At 41.5% G+C, this 21,612-nt stretch overlaps 1 protein-coding gene across 2 annotated transcripts in view; it reads right to left on the bottom strand.

Annotated features, from left to right (window-relative positions):
- Positions 1-21,612, bottom strand: part of atf6 (activating transcription factor 6) — a 516,610-nt gene that overhangs the window by 276,272 nt on the left and 218,726 nt on the right. For both annotated transcript variants that reach the window (XM_068037874.1, XM_068037875.1), the window contains exon 10: positions 12,947-13,087. In XM_068037874.1, coding sequence (XP_067893975.1) covers positions 12,947-13,087 — 141 coding nt within the window. The remainder of the gene's footprint in view (positions 1-12,946; positions 13,088-21,612) is intronic.

Genomic DNA, 21,612 nt, shown 5'->3' with positions numbered 1-21,612 from the left:
AGCAATCTGGAACCATACCATACAGAGCAAAAAGGCCACACATAACCAACATTCCCTTTAAGATGTAAGATGCACGGTTGTGCAGCAATCTTAACGGGACAGAGCAGTACAAAAGAAGGTCACGTACAACAAAGAAAAATTAGGGGGATCTTTGGTGACTGACACTTCCATCATGTAGTCCGTGCCAATGGTCACCTGAGATCACACATGAATAACCATGTGGATGAGATAATGGAAGGCTGTTGCACCTATCGAACTACACACCATTATAAGTCACCTGAGTGGAGCAAAGAAATAAGTATCATACAGTTAAAAAATGAAAGATTATGGCAGTTATTGGCAAACTGCAGCTTTTATGACTATTCATATTCTGATGTTTTTTCTTGTGCAGTCCATCATCAAATATTTTCATCTCAATCTGGTTTTATCATCAAATTGGCCAGTCGCCCAACAGGATGATTCTTAAAGTTGACCCCATGTGTGATGCTGCTCAGTGCTTTGAAACAACTGTTTTCTCCCTCCTTTCTGCTATTTAAATGCAAGTTTGCATTTAATGTCTTGTCCTCCATTTTTCCCCTAAAACCAAGTATCTGGTCATTTAGCTCATTGCTGTGCTCAAGACTTTGCTTCCTACATTACAATAATGACTAAGCGTTTTAAAACTTAAAATCCTCAATCTTTCAAGTCAGTCTTTGCTCTCTTCTTTCCAACATTGGGGATCAGCCTAGTTGGTCTATTTGAATCGGTACAGTACAGTAACAGCCTGGGTGGACCCTTTGTGTCACAGCTACCAGAATGTCACATAGCATTTCAGGTGCAATCTGGGATCTGTTCAAATTCAGAAAGAACTCAGTTTCGTCTCTGACCACTTATGCAGCCTTCCACTATCAATTTGCCATGTCACATCCACAAAATCTTGAGGTTATTCAAGCTAAATCTCGAAAACTGCGTTGGTTCTCACTTATTGGGTCATTCTTAAAAGGTGCCCTTCCATTTAATTTTGATAGGAATGTACCAAAGTTTAGTGGTTGTGATACGGAACTTACAACCCAAAGGTCACAAGTTCAAAACCCACCATGGCAAGATGTGAAACTGAATTCGATTTATCTTGTAAATTGTGGCCAGCACCATGAAAACTGCCAGATTTCTGTAAAAACACAAGTGGTTTGACCTTCCACCAGATCCAGTTTAGCCCATGTGATTCCAGTCTCAGTACGTATTTGACTCTTAATCCCCTCATGGTAACTGGGATGGACAACAGCTACTTCCTGGTCACTGCTGCCCAAATCTGATTACTGATGTCACTAGTTTGCCTGTTATATATTTCAGGCTGATTACGTTTGCCATCTACTTGATTATGGCAACTATGTATATCTATTCATCCCCCAAGTCGCTCAAAATGATTATCATTACATCAGAAGTATTCCCTCAATGCATTAGTACTCTGGGATATAGTTCATCTATCATGGAGAATAGACTGCAGATGAGCTGAAAACCAATCCCTGCTTCATTTTTTAAGACACAGAGCAAACAGCAAATTTACTTGATTTTCTACAGGACAATTTTGATACCTTCCCTGGTTAAAATAAAAGTTCCTCCTAGTAATTATTCAACAAGTTAACCCATTACTAGATTAAACTCCATATTGGTACTTTGCGGTTTTACCACTCCTCTCTCTCTTTTCTTGTACTCCAACCCCCGTCAGGTTTTAACTTTGATATTCGCCCATGTACAGCAGTGCAAATCACTTATGCAAACGTTCTGCATATCTCACATTTCGAGGTGTCTGTTCAATAACAAATAGAAAGTATTTTGAAAGTATTCCCTTGCAATCTGCATTCTATTCTAGTCTTATAATCCTTTGTATTGTAGATCGCAGCAGAAAGCCTGGCTACCCGACTCGACCCGACTACGTGTTGGGTTCGGGTTGGGTCGGGTCGGGTCGAAATTCCGAGTCCGGCATTCGGACTCGGGTCAGGCTGGGCACTGCTTCCGGAAAGTCACGAGATCAGGCATACCCATGATTCTCCACAACTTCAGCTGCAGGAATAGCCTGCCGCCAGAACAGATGAAGGAGATTCGTGTCGGGTCGGGCACGAAAAATTTAAAGGGCTCGGGTCGGGGTCGGGTTCGGGTTGGGTTTCAATTTTATTCCCAAGCCAGGCTTTATCGCAGCGTACAAGATTACCCGGCGCATAGGACAAGCCCATTTCTCCAGACCCAAAAAATCATGTTTTTTCCTATACTCGGCATATAAGTCAACCCCCCTTTTCAGCCACAACTTGCTATGCTCGCATTAGTAGTCAGCCTCAATTTTATGCCCCACAAATGCATATCTTACCTTATAACTGGGTGCAAGGGATCAAACAGGCAATATGGGCTATGTTGTGAAGATGCGCAGGGTTTAAAACACACCCACACAGAACAGACCCGGCGTGGCAAATGACGAAGTGAAATGGGTCCTCCAGCAAGATGACTGAATTATGAAGCTGGTTTCAAGCTAAAAGTCATAACATTTGCTAATTCGTCAGATAACTGTGCTGCGAGGGAATTCGGCATTAGTGAAAAGCTGGTGCAAGAATGGAAGGAGGAGGAAACCACCCTGAAGATGCCCAAGACCAAATGCGCCATGAGAACAGGGAGTAGTCACTGGCCTGATCTCAAGAAATATGTATCGGACTGGGCCCTCAAAAATCGTCAGAATGGTTACATCGTCAACAGAAATGCAATGCATATATATGCACTTAAGTGGGCCAAATCAAACCTCAAGTCTAGCAAAGATCTCACAGCAACAGCGAATTGGTGTAACTGCTTTATGGAACAAAAACGTCTAGTGTTGCAGCAGAAGACCAAGATTGCTCAGAGATAAGCAAAAGACTCTGATGCAGAAGTTACCAGTTTCCACTGATTCATCATCAGACAGCGGCAAGAACATAAGAAATAGGAGCAGAAGTGGACCATATGGCCCATCGAGCCTGCTCCACCATTCAATACGATCATGGCTGATCTTGGGCTTCAATTCCACTTTCCTGCCCGCTCCCCAAATCCCTTCATTCCCTGTGAGACCAAACATCTATCTATCCCAGCCTTAAATGTATTCAACGATGGAGCATCCACAACCCTCTGGGGTAGAGAATTCCAAAGATTCACAACCCTTTGAGTGAAGTAATTTCTCCTCATCTCAGTCCTTAATGACTGACCTCTTATCCTGAGACTGTGTCCCCGTGTTCTTGATTCCCTGACCAGTGGGAACAATCTCTCAGCTTCTACCCTATCAAGCCCTTTCAGAATCTTGTATGTTTCAATTAGATCGCCTCTCATTATTCTAAACTCCAGGGAATATAGGCCCAATTTACTCAGCCTCTCATCATAGGACAACCCCCTCATCACAGGGACCAATTTAGTAAATCTTCGCTGCACTGTCTCCAGTACAAGTATATCATTTCTTAAATGTGGAGACCAAAACTGCACACAGTATTCCAGGTGCGGTCTCACCAAAGCCCTGTACAATTTTAGTAAGACTTCTTCATTCCTGTACTCCAATCCTCTTGCAATAAAGGTCAACATGCCATTTGCCCTCCTAACAGCCTGCTGCACCTGCATGTTAACTTTGTGCGTTCCTGTACGCGTACCCCAGGTCTCTCTAAATCAACTCTTGCCAGTTGCTTTTCTGCTTTCTGCTTTTCTATTTTTAGCCAAAGTGAACAACTTCACACTTCCCTACATTATATTCCATTTGCCATCTTGTTGCCCGCTCACTTAACCTGTCTATATCCCTTTGCAGCCTCTCTACATCCTCCCCGCAGCTTACCTTGCCACCAAGCTTTGTATCATCAGCAAACTTAGATACATTATTCTCTATCTCTTCATCCAAGTCATTAATATAGAGTGTAAATAGCTGAGGCCCCAGCACTGATCCTTGTGACTATTATGTACCCATTATACCACATTAGCAACATGGATGAAACACTCATGAATTTCGATATGCTGAGCAACCGAACTGTGAAGCGGAAAGGTTCAAAAACAGTTCCAGTGAAAACTACAGGACATGAGAAGATAAGATTCACAGTGGTACTAGCCTGCATGGCCAACGGAACAAAATGAAAGCCTATGATAATTTTCAAATGTCAAACCATGCCAAACATCAAGTTCATTGCAGGAGTTTTTGTGCATGTCCATGACAATGGCTGGATGGATGAGGATAGAGTGAAGTCACGGATTGGAAAAAGTGTGGAACAGGTGTCATGGTGGCCTATGTAAAGAATGCAGCTTATTAGTGTTGGACTTGTTCAGAATTCCATATAATTGATGAGATCAAGAGGTGCCCGTAAAGAAATAACACCCACATTACAGTTATAACAGGAGTCCATAGTTCAACCTTTGGATGTGTGCCTCAACAAGCTATTCAAGGATCATGTTCATGCCAAATGGAAGAGGTGTATGGTTGACATGGAAAAAAACCTTCACAAAAGTGGAAATACGCGCGCTGTCTCGGTTAATGTTTTGTTTGGCTTCACACCAACTTGCTTTGTTGAATGATAATTTTCTTTAGTCCACTGACTGGAGATCTAAATTTATATTTTTTTTTTTTTAAAAAGAACTTTTAAAAAAAGAACAGATAAAGATAATTTTGCTAGCAGCTTAAGATGGCCACCTAATTCGGAACACTGTATCCTACATTGCAAGGCCTGTGAGGAGGGAGACAAAATGTCTGCTCACCCCAGCAAGAACCAAGACCCAGGATGTTTAAGGGAACAACTCGTTCTTTTTCTTTTAGCAAGAAGAAATACATTGCTAACTACTATGCTTGAATCACTGAGTGACAGTCATTTGACAAGCCCCTCCCCATCTGCATTTTTAAGCTTGTATTTTTCTGCAGCAGCAAGGAGAAACATCTGAACTCTGACAGGTGCAGACTCAAGTGGGTCTCTCCCTCACTATCTCCATTCCAGCTTTCAAGCTTCAAATCCTGCCTGTCGACTGACCAGTCCTGCATACTTCAGCTACAATCAGAAACCCCACTGGAGGAAATCATCTGCATCGCTGATTCTAAGAGACCTACCAAATCAGTCATCTATCTCTTCAAACTAAAAGCCTCAGGACCACTGAATTCAACTACAAGCCAGCCAAATCACCAAACTCCACAGACTGTATATCTTTTTCTTCGATGGACTCTAACTCAACCCTACCTTTCCCCACTCTGTAACCTATTTGTGTGTGTGGAAACCTCTAGTGAGTGTGTGTGAGTGAAAGTTGTCAGGTAGTTTATTATTTTCATTAGTTCGGTTTAGGTGCAATAGAGTTAACCTCTTTCTTTGTTCAACTCAAGAAAACCTGTCCGATTGATTGGTTCTTGTTATGATCAAAACAAGAACCAATCAAACACCTACTGAAATGGCCATGACATCCACTTTAAGAAAGAATTAAACCTGTTGTGGTTAAACAAGGAGAGCAAAAAGAAGGAAGCCTTTTGACCCCTTCTCACTTGACTGTAACAGTGGTTTCATCATCAAATCGTGGGATACTATTCGTGCACAAACTGTCATCAGATCATTCAAAAAATGTAGAATATGCAATTCTCTGGATGGCAAGGAAGAATGATTGAAAGCACAGCATCTGATCCAGAGTGGGATCCTTACAATGATGCCATAGCCAAGGTGACTCAGAATGAATTTGATGAACTCTTTGCGGCGGATGCATTTGATGGGTTTTAAAACGCTTTGATTGTGGTTCAAGTTATCTTTGTAGAATTACTTTATTCAATAAACTGTGCCACACTGATTGAATAAGAACTACCAGTGCTTTTTTTTCACATTTCAAAATGGCAACCACCCACATCCACATGGGCGGATCACATTTTATACTCAGCGTACAAGTCGACCCCGCCACCCCCACTTTCTGGAACAATATTTGGAGGCTTCAAGGTCGACTTATACGCCGTGATCTACGGTAGCTCCCCTCTCCATTCCAGCGAAAAAGCAGATCGAAAAAACACTTGCCAAAATGAGTCCAGATACAAATCATCAGTCTGCTTTACTTTCCAGGACGTGCAATGCATGTAGTTATAAGTGAACTTAATTAAATTTTTATGATTTGTCTCAGTGGATTAACACAAAATCTATGCTTCTTCACATCGGTAGATCATCTTGTTTGACTTAAAATAACCTTCAATGACCTTTCTGAATTTGCATCCTCTGCATAGGGTGATAATTTGCCCACATACCTCCTTAAAAACCAGACCACATGTGTCGCTGCCTGTTTTTTTTTTACAAATGTAATCACGTTCACAACCTAGGCCTGTGTCAGCCTATTCCTGCCAAATGCCCAGGACTGGAGATCTCTCAATGCAGTGATTGGAGATGTTTATATTGTTACTATGACAGGTTAACTAACTGTTAATTTGTTTATAGACTTTGGAGAAAACTACTTCAAAGTTGAGCTCATTTGCATTTCTATCATCTTTCATCTTGGTACTTTAATTAAAAACACTCCTCTGCATACATTTTGCTTAAATTCAAACACTTTTTCTTCCCAAATCCTTTTTGCAAACAGGTCAAAAATTCCAAAATGTGACACCCCAACAATTTCAACTCCCTGAATAGTGTCGGTCTCACTCTCAAGAATGAAATGTAAAAACAAAGGCATCTTTCGCGGTCTCCCCAACATGCTAGTTGAAAATCAATCATGAAACGACACCAAAAAGCTTAGAACCTTTCGCACTTGGGCAATGATGTAAAAGTTTCAACACAGACTGGACTCAATACATCTATCCAATTAGCAATATGCCACAAATCCATGGTAATTATCCAATAAGATAGGGGCTCTTCCACAAATTTTTAAAATGGAACAATACTTTTATTTTCCAATCAATGGAACAATTTCGCCAATGAAATTATTGAAACAAACTAATTAATTTTCTGATTAAAAATCACAATCTCATCCTGATGCAAATGAAACAAGCAACTAAAATGCTGTTGAATTAACAAAGCTGCAATAAAGGAACAATTCTGTATTAGGAATTTAACTCGCATAAATGTTAGAGGATCAGGTAAGGACATCATTCAATTAATTGGAAAATAGAAGAGCAATAGAATTCTGACAGCTAAGCCTGTTTTCGGCCTACTTTGAAATCCGCACACACAAACACCTTGAACGTTATCAAATAAATAAAGATCACATGAATTACTTTGAGTTTCTGTGGTCCTTTTCAAAAAGGCCAAATTCCACAAAAATTAAAAAGCAACAGACCTGTGAATTTTTGGCAGAACTGTAAATGAGAATTGCTACAAGTCAAGACAGCTCAAACTTGCAGTTTGTGGGGAAAGATGGTATTGTGAATGGAGAAATAAAGCAACTGAGGCTTTAAAAAGAATCATCCTTGGAAAAACTGAAAAACAATAATATCGCCTTCAGTTACCACAACTTCAACCCAGATTCAGCACATCCCAGACTTGGATAGAAAAGGAATCCATGAGAGTTAAAATTGTTAAGATATGTTGGCTAGGAAATATAAGGCACAGAAAGATGCTTAAAGCTCGATTCTGTTTTGAAATGTTTTTGTTTTTATAAGAGAGTTCAAAATAGTCTGTGGTTCCAATCTCGTCAAGCTTTATGGCTTGGCTGTTTGGGCTGCAGAGGGACTGCTTTTCCCAAGGGTTTGCAAAAATCATGCAAAACCCACTGCTCTGGAGCGTCTGTCCCCACATTTTAAAAAGCAAAGAACAAAGGAGAAAAACCATCCGCTGGTTTTCACACTGGATACCGACCATGACTGTATCAAAAATGCTCACTGTGCCTCAACATTTCATTGTTCAATGCCGACCAGTTTTCCTGCTTCAATTTGTAAAAGTTGGGTTTGAAATGACTGGCTCTTTAAAAAAGATTTTTTCTGTTACTTCAAAATCATATACAAAGCCTGACAAGCAGATTGAAGCTCTTTCTTACTGCAAGAAAGGGCAGTTCAGCAGCTGCTAATAAAAGACAATTCAATTTCTTCTGCATTGCCACCTGCAATCCAGCCTCTGTACTGATCGATTCTACAACAGGCTCACCATTCAACCTGCACAGAAACATCATCCTCCCAACCCCATATATTTTTGAGCATGCAAAAGCACATTTTTGTCTGATCAGACACATGAAAAGCAAAAGCTGCATATTTCAGGCTGCTTATTAAAGAGGAAAAAGCAGTTCAAAAGAATTTGGGGAATAATGGGGAAACAATTAGGGGTTTCATTGAAGGAAAACTTAAAAGCAAAAAGGAAGGCAAAAAATTGAATCTGTTGTCATAGGAATGAAAAGCAGTGTGAAGACAGACGACATGAGTAAGGATAGGTTTAATTTTTTTCACCAGAAGATCTGGCTCAGCTGTGCTACCTATAAGGATGAAAAATTGCCAACAGTCAGCATGCAGGCTAATCCATGCAGAATGCCCACTTGAGTAAACCATAGAAAGGCATCCAAATCTCAGTCTGACTGTATCGAAGCCCTTTGCCATAAACAAGTGCAATGTGTGGGAATGAGTGCTAGATTAATTTCTCTTCGTGACTCAAACGTTAGTCCAGCCATGAAGTGGAAAAGATTGGCAGTGTCCAAGTTCTAAAACAAGGTATCTGATAAATAATACATGATAGGATGCGTGTTGAAGGATATAATCAACTCCCAAAGCTCACACCACGTTTTCTCACCATCTGTTATTTTTTATATAACTGAAATTTTCCCCCTCATTTGACACTTCAGTCATTAGCACATTAGTGCTGTCAGATCCTATGTGTCTATATTATTAACATTCTGAAACAATGTCAGATTTAATTGAAGAACACAAAGAATCTGGTGTTGGTTGGCATCCTTCCATCTATGAATCTATTGTGACATATTGATAAATAGCATTCTAGTCTCTAAAATCAAAATAGAAAAACTCACTGTATCTAATGGATTAGTCAGCATCTGGAAATTTAAGCCCAGGTGAACATTTTAGAGAGAATCTATCAGCAGGTGTGGCAGAAGTCACTTTGATAGAATGTCAATGGGCAGCTTGTTAGTCAGGAGCATCTTTTATGTTGATGTCAGTAGGGTGACAGTGCCATCAGCTCCTGATGTGTAGGTCACATGTAGCCTGCAGCTACCCAACTGTGAACATCCTACATTCATTAAGGCTGGTGTCCAGGAAGATCCAATTAAATCTTAGGATACCACGAGCTGCACAAGACCAGAGAAGATGTTTCCCCTCATGAGGGAATCTAGAGCTATGCAGCACACTTTCAAAATAAGGGGCCTTCCATTTGAGATGGAGATGAGGGGGAATTTCTTCTCTCGGAGAGTCGTTAATGTTTGGAATTCCCTCCCCCAGAGTGTAGTGAAGGCTGAGTTATTGATATATTCAAGGCTCAGTTGGACAGATTTCCTCTCTATCATCTGTGCCTTTCCCTTCGTTATATTATTCTTGACTCTTATTTTCCCTCTTTCTCCAAGTCTCTCATTCCCTTGATGGCCTTTCTCTGCCTATATTTGCCACATCTCTAATGCCCCTTGCAATGTTATTATTTTTCTGATTTCTCAATTTTGTCCATTCCATCATTTTGGAAACATCCCAGGCAACACAGCAAAACAACAGCAAACAATGTCTGGCTCCCAAACTAGTACCGAGGCTGGACAGGGAAAGGCCATGTGTGGACTGCTACAGGACCCACATACAAAAGGGAGCTGGAGGCTGGGTGGAAGGAAGCTGGGACCCATGGCTGGCTCGCATTCTTTTTGTTTTGTTGCATATTTTGTGATTAGCAGTGGTTTTTGTTTACCAACATCCATTTTTATTTTTCATGAATTTTTTTTCTGAATTTTGTTGCATTTTAATTCTACTTCCATTTGCTCTTGTGGTGGGTTGTGAGGAGATTAAGCGGGCTCTGAGAACGTGAACAGGTGACAAGGATAACACAGTCAGAGTGAAGAAATGGAATAAGCAGACTGAAAGAGCCATTAATAAAACAATGTTGAGGTCACATTCGACACAACCTGACTATCCTGTGCTTCTTGTGAAATTTAATATTGGAATTTGTTTCTTCTATGATAAGCACATGAATATTTTAAGTTTTCTACAATCATACATCGTGACATTGCTTGCATATCTTGTGTAAGTTTTTGCATCGCTGACAGCACCACCACCGCCCTGGTCAAGCCCAATTATTTAATTTAAAAAAAAATTATATTCTGTGACTCTGAACTACCAGATCTCCTCGACCTTTCTGTGGCACTGAATCCATGTTAGCTGGTAGTGTTAACGGTTCTATCTCTTCAGGTTTTGTCCCTCCTGCCTTTAGATCTGCCGTCACCACCCATCTCCTGAAAACAAAACTCTTGATCCCACCGCCCTTGCAAACTACCGTCCAATCTCCAACCTCCCTTTTCTCTCCAAAATCCCTGAACATGTTGTCGCCTCCCAAATCCGTTCCCTTCTTTCCTGGAACTCCATGTTTAAATCCCTCCAATCAGGTTTCCAGCCTTGCCACAGTACCAAAATAGCTCTCATCAAAGTCATAAATTACATCCCATGTGACTGTGATAAAGGTAAACTTTCCATCTTCATCCTTCTCAACCCGTCTGCAGCCTTTAACACGGTTGACCACACCATCCTACTCCAACGCCTCTCCACTGTCACCCAGCTGGGTGGGACTGCTCTCACCTGGTCCCATTCTTATCTATCTAGTGGTAGTTAGAGAATCACTTGCAATGGCTTCTCTTCCTGCTCCCACATAGTTACCTCTGGTGTTCCCCAAGGATCTATCTTTGGCCCCCTCCTATTTCACGTCTTCATGTTGCCCCTTGGCAACTTCAACTGAAAGCACAGTGCCAGTTTTCACATGTATGCTGATGACAGTCAGTTCTACCTCATCACCAATTCTCTCGACACCTCCACTATTGCTAAATTATTAGACTGCTTATCCAACATTCAGTACAGGAATGAGTAAAAATTTCCTTCAATTAAATATTGGGAAGATTGAAGCTCTAGTTTTCGGTCCACGCTCCAAACTGCATTCCCTTGCTACTGACTCTATTCCTCTCCCTGGCAAAAGTCTGAGATTAAGCCAGTCTGCTCAGAACCTTGGTGTCACATTTGACCTCATATTCATGCCATCAGTAAGACTGCTTATGTCCTCCTCCGTAACATCGCCTGACTTCGCCCCGTCTCAGCTCAACTGCTGATGAAATCCTCATGCATGCCTTTGTTACCTCTAGTCTTGACTATTCCAACGCACTCCCACATTCTACTCTCTGCAAACTTGGGGTCGTCCAAATCTTTGCTGCCTGTGTCTTAACTCACACCAAATACCATTCCCCTATCACCCCCATGCCGACCTACATTGGCTCTTGGTCAAGCAATGTCTTGGTTTAAAAATTCTCATCCTCGTTTTCAAATCCCTCCATGGCCTCGCCCCTTCCTGTAATCTCCTCCAGCCCCACAACCCTTCAAGAAATCTGCACTCCTCTAATTCTGGCCTCTTTTGCATCCCTGACTATAAATTGCTCCACTATTGGTGGCCGTGCCTTCAGTTGCCTTGGTCCCAAGCTCTGAAATACCCTCCCTACAACTCTCCGCCTCATTTTCCTCCTTTAAGACACTCCTTAAAACCTACCACTTTGACCAAGCTTTTGGCCATCTGACCTAATATGTCCTTTTGTGGCTCAGTGTCATACTTTGTTTTATAATACCCCTATAAAATTTCTCGGGACGTTTATTATGTTAAAGGTGTTTTATAAATACAAGTTGTTGTTGTTATGATCTATCTCCAGTGGACTTCCATTGCATGGTTCCACTCCTACCTGCCTCTCCAGCCATGACCCCACCTCCTGCCCCAATATGGTCCCTTCCAGAGTACCCCATGGTTCTATCCTTCTCCCCTTCTTCACTCACATGTGCATTATTGCTTGGAGACATCACCCAACAGCAACAGTTTCCATACATCCAGTTCCACCTGCAAATTCACAACTACAATTCCCTCAGTTATCAGACTGCCTGTGGAACAAGCATACAGAATTTCCTCCAACAGTGGGAAGACCAAAGTCTAACAAAAAATCTGTACCCTTGCCACTGACATCATATCGCTTCCCCACCGCTTGTCTATGTTGCACCATTTGACCCGCAACCTCAATTTTCTGCTTGAGCCAAAGCTAAGCTTCAGTTGACCACAAAGACAACTTACCTCCACCTCTGTGAAATTGTCCACCTCTACTGCAATTCCACTGCAGCCAATAGTGTAATCCACGCTTTTTTTTCACCTCCTAGCCAGTCTCCTAAATTCCACCCTCTTGTAACTTCAGTTCTTCTAAAATTCTCCTGCCCTCATCCTGTTGCACACTGAATTCCCCTTGTTATGACTCCAATCCTGGCTGACATTGATATCCCATCACCTTGTGCATCAATTTCAAAATCCTTAACCTCATCCACAAAAATTTCTATGATGCTGTGCCCCAAGCCCTTCAGTGCTCTAACTCTGGTCATTAAGCATTCCTCCTCATTCCATTTCACCTTCTTCAGCAACCGTCTCAGTCCTAATCTCTGGAACTCAATCCCCAAGTCCTTCTATCTGGCTTCTGCTTGCCTCATTTTTTGTTGCCTATACCACACTTTCGTCACTTCTCTTAACTCTCCCACTTATGCTCGGTGTCCATTTTAACTCCTCTTTTGAGATGTTTTCTCTGTGGCAAAACCCAACATAGATCCAAGTTCATTGTTGTTTGATAGCACAGACAGAATTTTTTCCTGAATGTGTGAATAAATTAAAATTGATATGGACAGCTTTAAGGTAGGCACTTACTTTTTAAGATGATGAGATCAAAGAACTACTTTTAGTAATAGCTTATAGGAAGTGGATGGGAGGACCATCAAGCTCCAAACATTTACCCAACTCCAACTAAGATAACACATGTGCGTGCTGTGATGAGATGAAGTTACCTGTAATTGTCCGCAGTAAATTTTTCAGTTGTTTCCTGAAAACCTCCAGCTCCATTTTCATTAGAAAATCCCAACAGATGTCTGCTGTGGGTGGCAGAACTGACACTGGACTGCAATGCACTGGAATCTCTCTCCCAAATGCTAAATAAAAAGATAGAAACAATTATTTATGCAATAGACTGATCACATTGATTTACATCTTGCTTGATGTCATGGATTGATGACTTTTCGTTCTGCAAATTTGTCTTCAATTAAACTTGCACTCAAATGGTGAAAGAGTGGCTTTGTGGAATGAAACATGCTTTTTTCTACTACCATCAGGATCAAGCATTCCCTGTATATAGCCCATGAGTGTTGCAGGTGCAGGCCCATTACATCCACATACACACAATAACTAGAGAGCAACATCACACTTCAATTTCTCTTTCCCTCTCTGCACTCAATTCCCACGTGAACCAAATTCCCACCTTCACATTCTGACTACACCTCACCCCGGCGAAGTCTCCTCTCCATGTGGCTTGAAATCCTGACTGCTTTTCTAGAGCCTCTGGTGAGCCACTTGCTCGCGAGCTAAGCTTCCTGTTAGAATAATTAACACCTACTGAACCAACTAGTTTCAGTTGATCGACGGGAGACGGTGGCGTAATGATAACGTCACTGGACTAGCCATCCAAAGGCTTGGGATAATGCCCAAGGAACACGGGTTCAAATCCTACTATGGCAGCTGGTGGAATTTCAATGTAATTTAATTACAAAAAAAATCTGGTTCACTAATCACAGTACAGATCAGCCTTTCGGAGGTTCACCAGACTAATCCCTGGGTTGGTGGGATTGTCTTATTCAGAGAGATTGCAGAAACTGGGCTTGTATTCTCTAGAGTTATGAGGAATGAGAGTTGATCTCATTGAAACTTCCAAAATTTTTTTACAGGAAATGACAGGGTAGCTGTGGATTGGATGTTTCCTCTGGCTGGTGAGTCTAGAACCAGGGGACACAGTCTCAGAATAAGGAGCAGGCCACTTAAGACTGAGATGAGGAGGAATTTCTTTACTCAGAGGGTGGTAAATCTGTGGAATTCCCTATCCTAGAGGGCTGTGAAAGCTCAATCATTGAGCATGTTCAAGACAGAAATCAATAGATTTCTGGATACTAATGACATCTAGGGATATGGGGACAGTGGGGAAAAAGGGTGTAGAGGTAGATGATTAGCCATGATCTGTTTGAATAGCTGAGCAGGTGCAATGGGCTGAATGGGAAGGGAATAGAGGGATATGGGCCCCGGAAGTGCAGAAGGTGTTAGTTTCGGCAGGCATCAAGATCGGCGCAGGCTTGGAGGGCCAAATGGCCTGTTCCTGTGCTGTAATGTTCTTTTTTCTATGTATAAAGCTCAGGATTCCGTATACCTTTTAACCACTCTCTCAACCTGTCCTGTCATCTTCAACGATTTTTGCACATATACCCCCAGGTGTCAATGTTCCTGCACTTACTTCAGAATTGTATCCTTTATTTTATATTGCTTCTCCTTGTTCCACCAAAATGTATCGTTTCACACTTCTCTGCATTAATTTCATCTGCTGCATGTCCACCCATTCCACCAACCTGCCTATGTCCTCTTGAAGTCTATCATTATCCTCACAGTTCACAACATTAAAAATTTTGTGCCATCTGCAAGTTTTGATATTGTGCACTGTACACCCAAGTCTAAGTCATTAACATATATATCAAGAAAAGCAAGTGGTCCTTGTACCAACCCCATTGTATACCTTCCTCCAGTCCAAAAAACAACCGTTTCTGCTGCTCAATCATCTGTTTTCTGTTACTCAGCCAACCTTGTATCCACACTGCCACTGTCCCTTTTATTCCATGGTCTTTGACTTTGCTGGCAAACCTATTATGAGGCACTTTATCAAACACCTTTTGGAAATACATGTACAGCACATCAACCGCATTTCCTTCATGAACATTCTCTGCTAGCTCGTCAAAAAACTCAACTAAGTTAGTTAAACATGATTTGCCTTTAACAAATCCATGCTGACTTTCCTGAATTAATCTACACTTGTCCAAGTGACTGTTAATTGTGTCCCAGATTATCATTTTTAAAAGCTTTCCCACCAGCGAGGTTAAACTGACTGGCATGTAGTTCCTGGGTTTATCTTTACACCCTTTTATTAAACTGGGGTGTAATATTTGCAATTCTCCTGTCCTCTGACACCACCCCTGCATCAAAGGAGGATTGGAAGATTATGGTCAGTGCCTCTGCAATTTCCACCCTTACTTCCCTCAGCATCTTCGGATACATCCCATCCAGTCCTGGTGACTTATCAACTTTAAGTACAGTCAGCTGTTCTAATACCTCCCTTTATCAATTTTTAGCCCATCTAGTGCCTCAACTAGCTCCTCTTTCACTATGGCTTCAGCAGAATCTTCTTCCTTGGTAAAGATAGATGCAAAGTACTCATTTATGATCCCTTTTTTGGTCCCTATTAGCCCCACCCCTTCTCTTACTACCCTTTTACTACTTATATGCCTGAGGAAGACTGCAAAAAAAGTCAACAAACTTGCAGAATGGGTGTGTAAAGGGCAAATGAATTTCAATATAGATAAGTGAGGTGGAGCTTTTCGGAAGAAGAAATAGAGGCCACGTAATCCTTGGAAAATAAGAAAATCCTTGCAACTCAGGTAGAGAAGCCAAGAGATCTTGGGGTGCAGAGTCACAAATCATTACAAGTAGCAATACAGGTTAACAAAGCCACAAAAATGTAGGAAACAAGTATTGCGGTTCATCTCTCACGCAATAGAATTCAAAAGCAGAGAAGTTATGCAAACATGTAAAAACTTGATCAGTCCACAGTTGGGAGTACTGTGTGCAGTTCTGGTCTCCATATTACAAAAAGGACTGTCACGCTCATGCAAGAAGAATTTATGAATTACACAAGGAACTTATGAAACAAACACAAAATGGACACTTTTCCTACAAAAAAAATGGAGTTGAGAGGTCAGGTGACCCTACTCTGTACTGCTAACAGACATGGAAATTGCAATAACTCGGCCAATCTTCGTGTCTGGACAAGCCTTGGATAAGGCATTAAAATGTAAATGACCCATTCTGCGTTAATAGCTGCTTCTCTCCAACAAATTGGGTTAACAATGGCATTACAGACTTTGTGACTTCAAATTCAAACTCAAGAGAATGGGTGTAAAAAAACTCCGCTTTATCAAAATGGAATGAAGATGAGTGACACCCAGACCCCATTGTCTAACAATGGCCTCACGATCAGACACCATATATGAGAACAGTCACATGACAGAAACCAGGTTTCTGACAGGGAGTTTTAATAAGAGACATTCTGCGCAGAGCCAGAAAAGGGGAGAGAGACAGAGATCTATCTCTGCCATCGAAGAGACAGGACCCTGCCTAAAATTACCAGCTTTGAACTACAGGTAGGCAGCGACTGGTGTTTGGCCTTGAACTCCCGACCTGAGAAATCATACCAGGCCTTCGCCAGTGACCTTCGACTGGAATATAACAAAAGCAATCTCCAGCAGCGCATCAGTCTTGCTAAACCTCCCAAGTCTTTCTTCAGTGAATAAGGGAAAAGAATACAGGCCTGCACCATTCCAAGTCTTCACCCCAGGAAAATGCAAGTTAAACGGAGGACACATTTAAACCTTCAAACCTAAATGCATGTTATCTTTTAATCTCCATCTTTTCTTGAGTGTGTGTGTATCTGCATGCGTGTGAGAGTGGGTGAAATTGCGTACATTTTCGGATGTTGTATAATAAACATTTATCGATATTTTAAACTTAGGAGAAAGCCTGTCATTTGTCTGTTTGTTGACCATTAAAACGCTCAGGGAATAAAACACATTTTTTAAACAAAACGCTGTCTTTGATTCATCGAGAGGTAAAAAAAGGGGAACCATCCCGATCGTCTCTCACCTGCCCAAAACAGGACATAGAGGCATGGAGAAGGTGCAAAAAAGACTTACGACACCAGAACTGAGAGATTGTACTTAATGGAGAAAGACTGAATAGGCTGGGGCTCTGTCCGATAGAAAAGAAATGGCAGAAAGGTTATACTCATCAGGTCAGACAGTGTCTGTGGAGAGTGAAACAGAGTTAAACCTTGCAGGTCGATGATCCCTCATCAGAACTGGAAAAAGTTAAATTTGTAACAGATTTTAAAAGGGGTGAAAAGAACAAAAGATAATGTCTAGGGTAGAGATTAAATGACAAAAGGGATGATGGTGCAAGGCAAAAGGAGATGGTAATGAGAAGTTTAAAAAAAAAAAGATGGGTCTAGAGTGAGTGCAAATGGAAATAGAAGAATCATTACCAACAGCTGCCTTCTGGAAAAAAATAGGGGCAGAGGATATGCTGGCAAATTGGTGAACTCCGTATAGAGTCAGAGTCATTTATCGCCTCCTTCTGTGCCATTCAGCCCACTGAGTCCATGTCAGCTCTCCATGGAGCTATGCTGTCAGTCCCAGGCCCTGGCTCAATCCCTGTATTTCTCTCTTGGAGTCCAGAAGGCTGTAAAGTGCTCAACTGAAGAGGAGGTGCTGTTCCTTGAACTTACTTCGAGCTTCACTAGAACAGTTTTGGAGACCAAGAACATAGAGGTCAGAATGGATGTGGGGAGGAGAATTAAAAACGTCAGGCCACCAGAAGTTTGGGGTCATGCTTGCAGACTGAACTAAGGAGCTCTGCAATGTGGTCACCCAGAGAGGAGAGAGAGAAAGAGAAAAAGAGAAAGAGAAAAAGAGAGAGAGAGAGAGAGAGAGTGTGTAAGGGACAAAGGTGAAAAGGGGACTTTAAAATTTCAATCACTGTGTTTATGCTTTACTTCGTTACTACTTAAGACTTGTTTTATAATAAACTGATAATTTTATTGTTCATTAAAGAAACCCGGTTACTGTGTTTTATTCGGAAAAATAGAGCATATGATTGACCGTATTGGTAAGAGGGAAAATTTAAAATATACATTGTGAACTGTGGAGAAGTGGGACTAGAATAAACGGTGCACTGCTCCCACCTAGGCCAAAAAGGAAGATGCTGAGGGTGGAAGTGAGGTCCGAGAGCCTAAGTGTTTCCACTGCAACAAGGTGGGGCACTTTCGTGCAGATTGCTGGAAGTTGTGGGGTAAACCCATGGGACTTATCGCAGATAGAGGGGCCCTGACCGAGAATATGACAGATCAGGCTGTAGCTCTGACTGAAGCTGTAGGGCCAAGTAAAAAAATTGCTGAGAGTGCAGGGGACGTGAACAAGGCTCCTGAGAGTTATAGGGAATTCTTGTCAAAAGGAAAAGTAACTCTTTATCCCTCAAGTGAGACAGGTAAACTAGTTTTTCTTAGGGACACAGGAGCCACCCAAACACTTTTGCTCGGGAAAGGCATAACTTTTCCACCAGAGGGCACATTGAATGCCAAGGTTTGAGTGAATGGTATCGTTGGGGAGTGTATACCCATACCTTTGTATAGAGTGCACCTACAGCGTGACCTAATGTCTGGAACGGTAACCATAAGAGTTGTCCATTGCTTGAGTGTAGACGGAGCTGACCTACTCCTGGGGTATGATTTGGCCGGAGTGAAGGTAGTAGCTTCTCCAGCAGTCACAGAAAGACCAAGTGAAGTCAAAGAGACACAACAGAAGCAGGAAAAGGTTCCAGGAATTTTTCCTTCATGTGTAATGACTCAAGCAATACCTAAAAAAAGTACCATTGTTGGAGGTAAAATTGACATCATAGACAGATAGTCGAATATCTGAAACTTTCTTTGGGGATTTGGATAATGTTCAATAAGTCTTCTTTGAACAAGGCTCAGCAAGCCAGAGTCAAGTAAAGTGGCACGATCAGCTCAAACTGAAGTAAAGGCAAAGGGAATTCTGGAAGGATACTATATTAAAACTGGGATCCTGATGACGAAGAATGGACGGTAGTTCACCAGATAGTAGTACCACCCAAGTATTGTCAGGAAATATTAAGGATAGCACATGAATTTCCTATAGTGGGACATGTGGGGATCCACAAGACCCAATCACATATAGGTTGACATTTTTATTGGTCAGGTCTCTCCAAGGATTTTTTTTTTTAAATGTGCCATACGTGCCGGAATGTGGGAAAATCGCAAACTGCCATAAAACTGGCACCTCTAATTCCCATACCAGTTTTTGGGGAATCATTTAGTAGGGTGTTGGCAGATTGTATCGGACCTTTACTGAAAACAAAAGCAGGAACACCAATATACACTCACCATCATGGATATGGCTACTTGGTTCCCAGAGGCCTTGACAACAACTTCTGCTAAGGTAGAGGTAGAGAAGTTAACCCAATTCTTCACTAGATATGGATTACCGATTGAGATTCAGTCGGATCAAGGTTCTAATTTTATGTCTAAAATTTTTCAGGAAGTTATGGATAATATGGGTATAACACAGTTAAAGTCTTCAGCATACCACCCACAGACACAAGGGGCTTTAGAAAGGTACCATCAGACCCTCAAAACAATGATTAGGGCATACTGTCATGAATATCCCCATGATTGGGATAAAGGGCTAGAATTTCTTTGTTTGTCACTAGGGATTTACCTGATGAGTCTTCCGGTTTTAGTCCCTTTGAGTAGTTTATGGACATGAGATAAGAGGTCCTCTAAAACTAATTAAAGAAATGTTTTTAGAACAGAGGGACAAATCTTCTGTGTTGGATTATGTGTTCCGGGAGCTGCTCACGAGATCTGGCAAAGTGGCTCAAGAACATCTGAAAGCTTCCCAAACAACCATAAGAAATGGACAGACAAGCATATCAAGACCCAAACATTTCAACCAAGGGATGAGGTGTTAGTATTACTGCCTTTACAGGGTGAACCACTGAAAGCATGGTTCAGTGGTCCATTTAAAGTGGTCAAGAGAATTGATAAAGTAAATTATTAGATTGACACCCCAGATCGCCAGAAAAAGAATTGGTGGCGTCATGTCAATATGTTGAAACAGTATCATTGCCGAGAGGAGGATAAGCAAGCACAGGCATGTCAAGTAGTGAGGACAGGGAAGGATAAAAGGAATGGTGAGGATGAGGCAGGAGGAGGCCTGGACAATGCTTAAATTGAACCTCCTACTATCCGGTTAGCTAATACTGAATTGTTAGGGATATTAGATATTATGCTTCCATATTTAGATGCAGAACAAGAAGACCTAACAAAGCTACTCACAGCATTTAAAGGAATCTGTAGGGACGAACCAGAATGTAAAACTTAGCCATACATGATATGGATGTAGGGGAATCCTTTCCTATAAAACAGCATCCTTATCCCTAAAGTCCAGAGAAAAAGGCCCAGGTGAAAGCAGAAATCCAATGCTGGAAAACCACTTAATTGAACCCAATCTAAGCAGCTGGAGTTCACCAATGGTGTTAGCGCCCAAACCTGATGGATCAACTAGATTCTGCACAGACTACAGAAAGGTTAATGCAGTAATAAAGGCAGACTCATACCCAATTGCTCGCTTGGAAGACTGTATTGACAGAGTAGGCAGTGCCAGGTTTCTTACAAAAATTGATTTGTTAAAGGGATACTGGCATGTTCCTTTAACACCCTGAGCTGAAGAGATATCGGCCTTTGTCATACCAGATGGTCTTTTCCAATGTTCAGTAATGCCATTTGGGCTAAAAAATGCCCCAGCCACTTTTCAGAGATGAATGAACCAAGTGGTAGCCAGTGTTCCTAACTGTGTGGTTTACCTTGACGATGTGTTGGTATACAGTGACACCTGGTAGGACCACTTGGAACAACTCGAAGCTCTGTTAAGAAAATTACAGTCGGCTGATTTGGTAATAAACCTTGCCGAAAATGAATTTGCATAAGCGAGGGTAACCTACCTCGGACATATAGGAGGGCAAGGACAAGTGTTGCCAAAAGACATTGGTGGAGTTCCCTACATCTAAGACTAAGCGAGAAATCATGAGGTTTTTGGGGATATGTGGTTTCTAATGCAAGTTTGTACCAAATTATAGTATTATAGCTGCTCCACGGACGGATTTGCTACAAAAAAGAAAGTCAAGATAGTGTGGTCAGGAGAATGCCAAGCATCTTTGGAGAGGCTGAAAGCCATTTTGATTAATGAACCACTGTTGGCTGCTCCAAATTTCACTAAACCTTTCAAGGTAGCAACAGATGCTAATGACAGGGGGTCAGTGCAGTCCTGTTACAAGACAATAATTTGGGCATTATCCCAAAAGTATCCCAGTGGGATACTTTTCCAAAAAGCTAAATGGACACCAAAAGAGATACTCAACAGTCGAATAAGAAACCCTGGGCTTATGACTGGCCCTTAAGCATTTTGAAGTCGATGTCTGCCACGACTAGAGAGAGACACTGGCAATATACTGATCATAACCCCCTAGCCTTTGTGGAAAAATTCAAAAACCAGAATGCCAGACTATTCGATGGAGTTTACTATTGCAACCTTATCACTTCAAGATTATTCACATTGCGGGGAAAAAATGTAATTGCTGATGCTTTGTCTAGAATTTAACATTGCTTTGAGTTATCTGAGTGCAAAGATGGTACAAAGTGGAACTGTAGTAGTTAAAGGTAAAGAGTGAATAAGAATGAGGGTGTAAATGTGTTTTAATAATTTTCATCTTTTTTTTCCACACTTTGTAATGAAAC

This window comes from Heterodontus francisci, chromosome 8, assembly GCF_036365525.1.
Source record: "Heterodontus francisci isolate sHetFra1 chromosome 8, sHetFra1.hap1, whole genome shotgun sequence".
Taxonomy (NCBI): Eukaryota; Metazoa; Chordata; class Chondrichthyes; order Heterodontiformes; family Heterodontidae; genus Heterodontus; species Heterodontus francisci.
This window is presented reverse-complemented; position numbering and strand designations above follow the sequence as displayed.